The sequence below is a fragment of the Perissodus microlepis genome, chromosome 8 (assembly GCF_051167445.1).
Source record: "Perissodus microlepis isolate ML-2025 ecotype Zambia chromosome 8, ASM5116744v1, whole genome shotgun sequence".
NCBI lineage: Eukaryota > Metazoa > Chordata > Actinopteri > Cichliformes > Cichlidae > Perissodus > Perissodus microlepis.
Window position 1 is genome coordinate 17,945,031 of NC_140468.1, and position 11,175 is coordinate 17,956,205.

The 11,175-nt window shown below is 46.4% G+C and overlaps 1 protein-coding gene across 1 annotated transcript; it reads right to left on the bottom strand.

Moving 5' to 3' along the window:
• Positions 1-8,696: 8,696 nt before the first annotated feature.
• On the bottom strand, positions 8,697-10,772 carry LOC146381782 (paraneoplastic antigen Ma1 homolog). Its single transcript, XM_084938642.1, has 3 exons — positions 10,672-10,772; positions 9,316-9,870; positions 8,697-8,877 (listed from the first exon to the last, which is right to left on the bottom strand). The coding sequence occupies exons 1-3, from the start codon at positions 10,770-10,772 to the stop codon at positions 8,697-8,699; spliced, it is 837 nt and encodes a 278-aa protein (XP_084794768.1).
• Between the last annotated feature and the right edge of the window lie 403 nt (positions 10,773-11,175).

Sequence of the window (11,175 nt, forward strand, 5' to 3'; positions counted from 1 at the left end):
TAGCCTGTGACAGCGGACTCATCTCTGTGCTTGTCCTGCTAGACCTCAGTGCAGCGTTCAATACTGTCGACCATGAAATTTTATTACAGAGATTAGAGCATGTGGTAGCTTTTACAAATACTGTGTTACAATGTTTAAATCATATCTATCTAATAGACTCCAATTTGTTCATGTAAATTGGGAGTCATCTTTACACACTAAGGTTAACTATAAAGAGAATGCGTTTCCTGAAGAAAATGCGAATGCTGATACGTTAATATTCTTTTAGCTGTAATTCTGTAATTGCTGAAATATTTGGGTAACTTGATAAATGTAGCGCCCCTGACTCAGTACTCCACTATAGCCGGGTACGCCCTGAGTTCTAGTTACCTTGAACTTACCCAGTTGCCCTCAGTGCAAGCTCCCCTGAGTTACACACGTATAACACCTTTATCTTACTCTGAACTATAGATAAGAAACAGTACCAGACACAAGATCTTCTGTTTAAACCAAGCAGGTTTACTTAATGAACTGGTAAACACCCAATAAATCAATAAAGTAAGAAGTCTCTTGCAATGATAAAATATAACAATAATAACAGTTACACAGTTCTTTACCGTAATGGGCCCCACACACACACACACACACACACAGTCTCTCACACACCACCCAGTTTCCCAAGTCCCCTCGGTGCAGGCCTGGATCGATGCTAGGGTGCGTAGGAACAAACGGTCCTAAAAGAAAACAAAATGGTGCTCCTACCTGGAAACCTTAGTCTTTTGTGTACAATACACTCACAGCACACCGAGAGGTCCGTTCCTTAGGTCGCCGAGCTGCACGCTTACTCCTTTTAAGCAGCAAACCTGATTGGCCTGCCTTGGCAGTCAGTAGCCTCCCACTCCGTGCAGGTCAGGTGACGCCCAGCGAAGTCCGCCTTTAGGGCTAACTCCGATTAGCCAAGTTAGCACGCCGCTAACTAGGGATATTTCGAGGCAACAGTGCAAACCAGTACGGGCTGCACTACTTCACAGTCACACTCTGTTACTCAGCCGTCGGCGTGGGATGATTTATCCTCACTGCCCATTGGGAAAAGTCTGTGTAGACGCTAGCCGCATCTCGCGCACGCTTTTCTCTCTCCTCTGCTCTCTCGTGGCTGCACTCCACTCCCCCGTCTCTCCTTCCGCTCCCTTCCTTTCAAAGTAAAAGCACCTAAACACACTTCCTTACCACTACTACCAACACAGTAAAATAAACAACAGAACTATTCAGATATATCTAACTGGAAATAAAACTTAGCCCCATAAAATATACCCGGGCTACATCCTCCCCCTTCTAATTGTCTGGATGTCCTCATCAGACATCACCCAAGGCTGCTGAAAACAAATAAAACTCCACACATCTTGAATGTATAACAGACACTCTTGGAACTTCACCTTTTTTTTTTTTTTTTTTCATTTACACATTCCCCAACTTTATCACAACCCCTCTGTGAACAATAGTAATAGGTTGGTCACTAGGCTTCCCTGGTTCATCGTAGGACAGTCTCAAAACTGGCTTTATTCTTCTCTTCCCAGTCGTCCCTGACATAAGGCATTTGCTGACCTCTTCCCCAATACTCCGTCTTCCCCTTGACCTCCTTGAGAGAGGTCTTTCCTTCTCCACCTCTGACTCTGTATCGGTGTTCTCTACACTACAAATGTCATCTGCTTCTTCCTGAGACTCATCGGCATTGCCCTCAGATAGAAACATAGCTTGAGCATCATCCTCCGATGCCAATGGAGAATCGTCACTAAATGACTCCTCCCTCAACACTTTCTCCACACAGTCTCTGTACCAGCCATGTGACCTCTCGTATTCTACATCTGACGATCCAGTCGACTCCCCAGTGTCTTGACTCGCATCTCTCCTTTCTACCCTCTCTTTTCCTTTTCCCCTCCTGCGAGTCTGTGGTCTCACTGGCACTTCATCTCTAGCCATGCCTTCTGCCAGTCTCACTTCTGTCCCAATCGGTAACAAATGATCTCTGTGTAGGGTTCTCACACTACCTTGACCCGTTTGTGGCTTCACCCTATACACCGGTAGGTTGGGCAGTTTTCCCACAATCACATGTGGTACAGCGTTCCATTTGCCTTCCAACTTATGTTTCCCCTTCAACCCCAGATTCTTAAGGAGTACCCTGTCTCCCACTTCCAAGGCTTGGAAACTGTCTCGTCGATCAAAAGCTCTTTTATTCCTCTTGTGTACCTTATCAGCAGCGTCATTGGCTAATTGATAAGCTCTCTGCAAATCCTGTTTCAAGTTTGTCACATACTGTGAATGAGTCTTCTCCTCAGCTCCATCAGGAGATGCTCCAAAACAAATATCCACGGGAAGCCTAGCCTCCCTCCCAAACATCAAAAAATAGGGAGAATACCCTGTGGCATCGCTCTTCGTGCTATTATAGGCATGAACTAGCGACCCTGCATGCTGACTCCAAGTACGCTTCTTCTCCTCCCCTAATGTCGCTAACATTGACAACAAAGTTCGATAGAATCTCTCGGGTTGCGGATCCCCCTGGGGGTGATAGGGAGTTGTCCGAGACTTCCGTATACCCATAACCGCAAGAGCTCACGGATTAATCGGCTCTTGAAGTCTCGTCCTTGGTCAGAATGTATTCTGGCAGGCAATCCATAGTGCACAAAATATTTGTCCACCAACACTTTTGCAACCGTGGTGGCTTTTTGGTTTTTAGTGGGGAAAGCCGGTAAATTGGTCAGTTACCACCAAAACATTACCTATCCCCTGGGAGTCTGGCTCCATAGACAGAAAATCCATGCAAACCAAGTCCATGGGACCCTTGCTGCTGATCTGGTGCAAAAACACTGCTCTCTTGTGGGGTGTTTTATGGGTGACACATACCCCACAGTTTTTGACATACTGCTCCACATCATTTGCCATTTTTGGCCAATAAAACCTATCTTTCAGAAAGTCAGTGGCTCTTTCTATTCCTAAATGTCCCATATCATCATGAGCAGACCGCAATACCTGTTCTCTGTATTAAGAAGGCAACACAAGCTGGTACAGCTCATCCCTGGACTGCTTCTGGGTTGTCCTGTAAAGTAACCCATCTCTCATGACAAGTTTGCTGGCCTCCCGCCTCATTAACACAAACTCTGGGTCAGATTGGGTACCTTTTGGCCAAGTACCAGTGTTCAGCGCATCAATCACTCTGCCTAGGGCATGGTCTGTTCTTTGAGCTTGTCACAACTCTGGCCTTGACACCTGCCCTACTGCTGGCAGACTTAACTGAGTAGCATACACAGCTGGAACACACTCGGGAGGTGCCCCCAACTGATCGATGTATCTCGCATTGGTCTCAGCTGCATCATCAAAGCATATTCTCTTACAAATAGACTTTACGCCACTTTGAGAGGCCTAATCCCATTCAATCTCCTTCAAGTCATCAACCATGTTTCTCGATAGCAAATCAGCATCTATATTAGTCTTGCCAGACCGATACTGAAGATCAAAGTCATAACTAGCTAGAGCCGCGAGCCATCGGTGCCCTGTTGCATTTGCCTTTGCGGTGGTAAGGACATACGTCAGCGGGTTGTTATCAGTGCGCACTGTAAACTTTGCGCCATACAAATGGAATTTGTCCACGACAGCCCACTTCAAAGCCAGGAACTCTAACTGGTGTACTGGGTACCGCTGTTCGGAGCAGCTCAATTTCCGGCTGGCAAAAGCCACGGGCCACAGCCCCTGGGGGTGCTCTTGGTACAACACGGCCCCAAAACCTTTCAGACTGGCATCCACATAAAGGGTGTATGGCTTGTTTACCTCTGCAAAGGCTAGCACAGGGGCAGTGGTCAGACACTGAATGATGTGGTGAAAAGCATCAAGACACGACTGATCCCATCTACTCCCAAAGGGCTCTGATTAATTCAAGTAGGTCTTTCCCTGTCCTGCCTGGCCTTTCTTACTGCGCTGCGTAGGGGCATAGCCTTTGGTGAGTTCGGTGAGTGGCCTTACAATGGAAGCATAGTTAGCTATGAAGCGGCGATAGTAGCCGCAGAACCCCAGGAAAGATCGCAAGGATTTCAAATCTGTGGCCATTTAGTAACCGCTTCTACTTTACTCGGATCAGGGGTAACACCCTCCGCAGACACAATGTGTCCCACGTACTTCACCTTCGGCTGACAGAACTGGCACTTATCCAATGAGAATTTTAATCATACTTCTTCCAGTCTCTCTAGCACCTTCAGAAGTCGCTCCTCATGTTCCTCCAATGACCTGCCAAAGACTATTAGGTCATCGAGGTACACTAGTACCTGCAGGAGGTTCATGTCCCCCACCGCCTTCTCCATCAATCTCTGGAAAGTGGCGTGTGCCCCTGTGATACCTTGGGGCATTCTCTCGAACTGATAGAAACCCAACGGACAAATGAATGCAGTCTTTTGTTTCTCCTCCTCCGCCATGGGTATCTGGTAATAGCCACTGCGAAGGTCCAGGACAGAGAACCACTTACTCCCTGACAAACAATCAAGCGCATCACCGATGTGGGGAGTGGTGTACTGGTCAGGAATGGTACGTCGATTTAGTGTTCGATAGTCAATGCACATCCTGATACTGCCATTTTTCTTTCTGGCAATGACAATGGGAGAGGCATAAGGACTGCGAGATTCCTTAAAAATGCCAGCTTGTAATAGGTCTTGTATGTGTCTACGCACATCGTCAATGTCAGCTGGTGCAAGACGCCGTGACCGTTCGCGGAAAGGTCTGGAGTCTGACATCCGAATGTGATGCTCTACCCCCTTTGCCAGACCGACATCCCACTCACTGAGGGAAAACACATTAGCCCTCTTGGACAACTTCTGTTGGAGCCGCTCTTTCCATTCATTTGGCAAAGGTGAGTTACCAAAATTTATGAGAAGGGGATCTAGCTCCCTCTGATCTTTCCCCTTTTGTGGACAAACTTCAACTGCTGCAGTTACAGTATCAACCGTACACAACTGACCCATAACGGTCCCTTCCAGGAGAATGATATCCCGGGAGTACTGATTCTGCACTGCCACAACAAAATGGTCTACCTCCAAAGCAGAGCTAGGCAACACCATGGGCTACAGCAGCACGCCAGCTGGCAACGGAATTGTTGGGGATGCTTCCACCATTAATATGCCTTTGCTGAGTGGTTCTTCTAGCTCCACCTGGCATATAGCATGGCAGCTTCGCCCTGCCGGGAGTGACAAGGAGCTAGGCCCAACCCACTTCACCCAGCCTACTCCACCCTCATCCTCTACAGGGATCTCCACAGGGGCTGGTGGGGTTAAAACTCCAGCTGTTTGGCTTACAGTCTGCACGCTACTCACCCCTACAGTTTCCTGGCACAAGGTGGCCAATCTCTGGAAAAGGGAGGCATTGGTGCCTATGATCATGGGGGTCTGGTTCGGACCTCTGGAGTCGGGACAGATCAAAGCTAAGACCGAAATGGTCTTGTGACCTCCTTTGACTTGCTCAGGAAATACCACATCCACAACGACATAGCTGAGCCATACCTGAAACTGGGTAAATTGGGACACCTGATAAGTGCTCCTTATACCAGTTCTCAAAAGTGATGGTTACTCTTGACCAGTGTTGGGTAAGTTACTTTAAATTAGTAACTTAGTTACATTACTAGTTACTTCTATCAAAAGTAACTCAGTTACTTCAAGTTACTCGTTACTTTCAGAGTAACTAGTTACTAGGGAAAGTAACTTTGGTTTTACTCAGAATTCTCTTGTTAATGTGTTGCTTCCGTAACTGGATACCCAGCAAGATTGCCAGTCTTCTAGCTTGCTTACTTGCCACAAGTGCACTGTGCCACCTACCAATAGAAAGGAAAAAATAATGTGCACATTTCCACGAGAGAAATCCCACACCTGATTCTATCCTAGCCTGCTTTTTACATCCATCACAAAAACTGCAGTCGTGGTGCTTTCGATTGTACTCAGAACTCGGAAATTCTGCCTTCTGAATAGGAAGATGTAGGTAACACCAGACTGCAGATGAGCTGCATACAGAGCTGGACTGGGACAAAAAAATCGTCCCGGGCATTTTGACTAGAGACCGGCCCACCATTATAGGAAAAATCATAAAACCTTTGAATGAAAATAAACACTGTTGTGACAGTGATGCACACTGTTCTGATGGTATATATGTATCAATCTATCAATTGTTTGTTGTAAGACTCAGATAATTATTTTTTTAAAAGTGAGACATTTTAAATGAGAATAAGAAAGTATTTCCTTGTGCCCCCCTTTCCCTTTTAATGCCCTACATGGACCCCTGGCAACACTTTACTAGACCTGCCCCTGCACAGTTACCAGCTGTCAGCTACTTAGAAAAGGATCCTGGTGTTATTTGTCTCTCAGAAACAGTTCATAACTTCCCTTCAACTCATTCATGTCACCTAAAAGGTAAACCTTTTTCTCCATCACAGCTCTGATGATTCAGTAAGGACATCTCCTGGTTTCATCTTCATGTTTCCATCTCACCACATATCCAAACCGACATCATGACCAGCAGCTTTACAGCTGTGGCTCCAGCAAACATCAGCTGATACTAGAAATTAATATTAAATAAATTCTAACAACAGCTGATCAAGCTTAAAAGTGCTGCTGTTGTTTACCGCGACATCCACTGGTTTCCTCTTTCTGGCGCAAAGTGGGCGATAAATAAACAAGAGAGAAAAGCCAATCGGCTGATCATTGATCAGTTTCATGATTGAAGTAGAAACAGGAGAGGGGGTGAGAGAATGAGAGAAGAAGAGGCAGCTGTGCAGCGTAAACACAGAATAACTCCAGCTTTGTGTATTTTTCATTGTAGCTGAAGTCCGGGACAAACTGTGTTCCTTTTCACCTCAATACGAAACGCGTAATATTTTCTCTGAATACGAGGCGATTCCGTTTTTTACGGGACGGTTGGCAACTCTAATAATTAACCTTATGAACAAAATAAAGTTCAACATCAGTAACATAGCACCCACCCAGCTGTATAGAAACTCCGTCATGCTAGCTAGCACGCAGTACGAAAAAGTCAGCATAACGAAAATAAACTCCACCTAAACTTGGTTCATATCTGACCCAGATGGACTGCAGGTTATAACTTCTTTTTTTTTTTTTTTTTTTTTTTTTATAATTATGTATTTATTTTATTTTCGGTTGCTACAAACGGGACAGACGTGACTGGGGGATAGGACAGGGAGAAAGAATGAAAGAAAGAGAGGGAGAGAAAGAAAACCAAAGGGGAGAAGAGACGGTGAGAAGGGGGGGAAGAAAGGAAAAAACAAACAAACAAACAAACAAAACGCCTGGATCACCTGTATGGAGAAAAAAAACAGAAGAGAAAGCAAACAACAAAGAGCAACATAATAAAAACAGCACCATCACAATAAACTAGCTAGCAGTAGATAACAGTAGATACTAAATAATAAACGATATTGTGCAGCACGCAAGATAGACAGCGCACAATGTGCTTTGAGGCAGCAGCCAAGAAAGGTGTAGTCCGCGTCTGTGAACACCCGTGTGTACACCTGTGTGCATACCTGTGTGGATCAGCATGCTTGTATTCCAAAGGTTTCTCCATGTAACGATCTGCTAGGGAGTGTGGGGAGCCATAGCCCCGTCCACCAGGGTATGAAGCAGGTATGGAGGAGATCCAGGCCCCAGATATCCAGAGGCCCCAGAGTACAAGGACCCGAGGAGGACCACCAAAGGGGGGGGGGAACCGTGCCACCCTCCTGGGAAGAGCTGAGTAGAGCCCCAAACGAGAGGTCACCCCGCAGCTACGGAGCAGAGGCCAGAGGGGGTTGCAGTGGCGTGCCCGCGGGCTCCGCCGGCAGCCAGCTGTGCCAGAGAGGACCGAGCTTCAGGCCCAGAGGCCAGAGGCCTGAGGGCATCCCACCCCCCGGAAGGAGCCCAGCCGGGCCACAGGCGCCCGGCCCCGCCAATCGGCCACCAGGAGTGAGCCGGTACATGCATGAGCGCCCAGCCCCAGATGACAAGGACCACCAACACACCAACGTCTAAGGGCATCAGCCACCGGCAGGGAGTGTGGTGAGGGGAGATAGGCCTCCGTACTTTAGAGGGCCTGAGATGTACCCAGAGAGGTTGAGTCTAAGACCCAACCTGACATATAGACACAGACAAACAGGCACACGCGGACACAGACGTGCATTCCCACCCCCATATGCACAACCAAATACTCGGCACTCACCCAACGTGTAGACAGACACAAATAGACACTGCACAGACAGTCGCACTCCCCAAACATACTCTATATCCCAGGTCCAGGTACCCCCGCCCCCAGAGGGGCAAGCTGCACCTAGACCCAGGAGATGTAACCCTTCTCTCTCTCAGGTTATAACTTCTTACCTGAAGTTCAGTTCACCTGACACTCTCGGACCAGCGGCCGCTTCGGGTCTCTCCTCTTGCCTCCCTTTTCCTTCATCCACCTGCTGGCTTCCACCACTTGCTAATGTTATTGAATCTGTGGAAGCTCCGCAATAGCCACCACACGAAGTAACGAATAACGAGCCTATCTAAATCCCAGTAACGAGTAACGCGTTCCCGGTTTTGGCATAATAACTAGTTACCATGCTCGTTACCACAATAATAACGTAGTTACTGTAACGCGTTACTTAATAACGCGTTAGTCCCAACACTGCTCTTGACCCACTGTCTAACAAAGCACCGCACGGTTCACTGTTCACTGTTCACTCTGACTTGCTTTACATTAGATGGACCTATCAAACCTTTAGGGATCCCTCTGTCCTCTAGCATGACTACTTCACTCCTCTTAACTGAACACACGGTATCACCTCCATCAGTGGGTTTGGGATATGACTCTCGTTGTTTGGGTTTTTTCCGTGACTGAATGAACCTCTGGATAACCTTGGCCTGGTTTGCGGCATTTCCACACTTACTAGCAAAATGCCCATTTTCTCCGCAGCGGTAACAAAAGTTGCTTTCTTTATCACTGGTGCTACCTGTCCGTGCAGAGTTCTGATCAGACCTGGACGGCTCCACTCTCAAAACTGGAGAGGACACAGCAGACCTTTGCTCTCTAGCATCCAGCTTCTGCTGCAACCTTTTAACCCGTTTTCTCAGCGCGACCACTTCGCCATCTGCTGAACTCTCTACACCGTCAGTCTTGCTTGTGTGAACAGGCTCTGCAACTTCTCTTGTTGCGTGGCATGACTGGTTTACCACAGATGAAACCATAGACTTCAGTTCTCTAATCTCAGTTTTCAGATTCTGTCTGTTTTCCTGTTCTGATTGTGCTGGGACTTTATGTGCTACCAGATGCAATTTAGCCCGCGATGCTTCATACTCCTCCTCACTTCTGATCTCACTTAAGAGCTCTACAAAACTGGGTGGGGTTTCTTTCCTGTCTCTTAACTTGAGTTGCACTAACATCATGTCAGAGTACACGGTACCTCTGAGGAGCTGTTCTACTCTGGCTCTATCAACACGGTGGGCTTCAATTCCACCACAGCTCACTACCCTGCTCAGCGACTGCTCTAATCGCCTCAGAAAGTTGGATAGTTTTTCCTGCAGTTGCTGTTGTAGTAACCGAAAAGCAAAGTACAAATCCTCACCCGTCTCAGCACTGCCAAAAGCTTTTGTAACAGCTTCTAGACATTGTTCTGGGCTAATATCAGGGTCAGCTGTCCTCACAGCTTTCACCACCACTAGTGCTGGACCTTTAAGACTCTCAATGATTCTGCGCCTCTTTTCTTTAGCAGAACTGTCACTCTCCTCCACCATTAGGTGTGCTTGTTCAACCCACTGTTCGAATGTGTCTTCTCCAACCGGGGTTGGTACTGTGCCTGAGTCTACGATAACTACTGCCTTCACTGGAGGGTCTCTCCATCTTTGCCAACAAATCCCCTACAGCATGGATTATCGACTCCGCAGAGTTACCATTCTCCTGTGCCCCTGCCCCACGTTTCAATTTACTCTGGGAAAAGTCCTCACGAGGCAAAGCTTCAGCTGTCACTATGATGGACCAAGGCTCACCAGCCCCCGTAGGATACACTTCAGGTGGGATTCTTGTGGCATCTACTTTCTCTTTGGTTTCACACAGGACAGTTAGCCTATCAAGCGCTTTGTTGGCCGGCCTCTCACCCGGACTCGACCCAAAGCTTTAACACCCTCTAGCGTTTGTTCTATTTGGTCTATCCCCAGACCATCACACTACCACCACCATATTTTACTGTATTTTAATGTTCTTTTTCTAAAATGCTGTGTTACTTTTACAAAAACGTCTGGCAGTAATCAGGCCTGGGTGTGGCTAGAGAAACTAAACTCAGCTTTCCAAAGATTTGACACACCACAGTTAATTCATCTTATCTAATAAAAACTTTGGCGTGGTCTAGTCAAAGACCTGACCTGAATTCGATTGAGATGCTGTGGCATGATCTTAAAAAGCCGGTTCATGCTGAAAAACCCTCCAGAGTGGCTGAATTACAACAATTCTGCAAAGATGAATGGGCCAAAATTCCTCCACAGCGCTGTGAAGACGCATTGACAGTTATCGCAAATGCTTGAAAAAAAACCAAACAAACAAAAAAACCAAAAACAAAACAAAAACAGGAAATCAGGCAGGAGGACAACATTTTTTTCACATCACTGTATTTCATCAGTATGCACACATTTATGTCAAGAACTCTACCTTGCATCAGCAATGAAGGGGAAGATGCCGTTGTAGAAGAACATGATGGTGAGAACCAGCAGCCAGTATCTTACTGACAGGAGCTTTTGAGAGAGGGCCATCAAATGAGCAGGTAAATTAGTTTTCAATGAAAAGATAATTCTAAAAGTCATCGACTGCCTCCAACTGCCCAGATTTGAACCACCTGTCTACTGAAGACAAATCCATCAATGAAAAATAAGCCTGAAATTAATGTGCCAATCAGAATGCTCTATCATTCCCATACATTTAAATTCACTATCTGAAAATAACTGCCAAAGAGCTTTGAGTTGGACTGCAGTAAATACTGACATACTGTTACTCTGTAGCAAATTCCTGTCAAATTTGACTTTGTGCTTAAAAAACTGCTTCTAAATCCAAGATCTTGACTCCTATCAAAATAGTTTTTAAACCACGAGGGTCCAAAAGACTTGTTCTACACAACAGTGTATTTTAATGTTTCTGGTCTCAAAAATGTGGTCACAA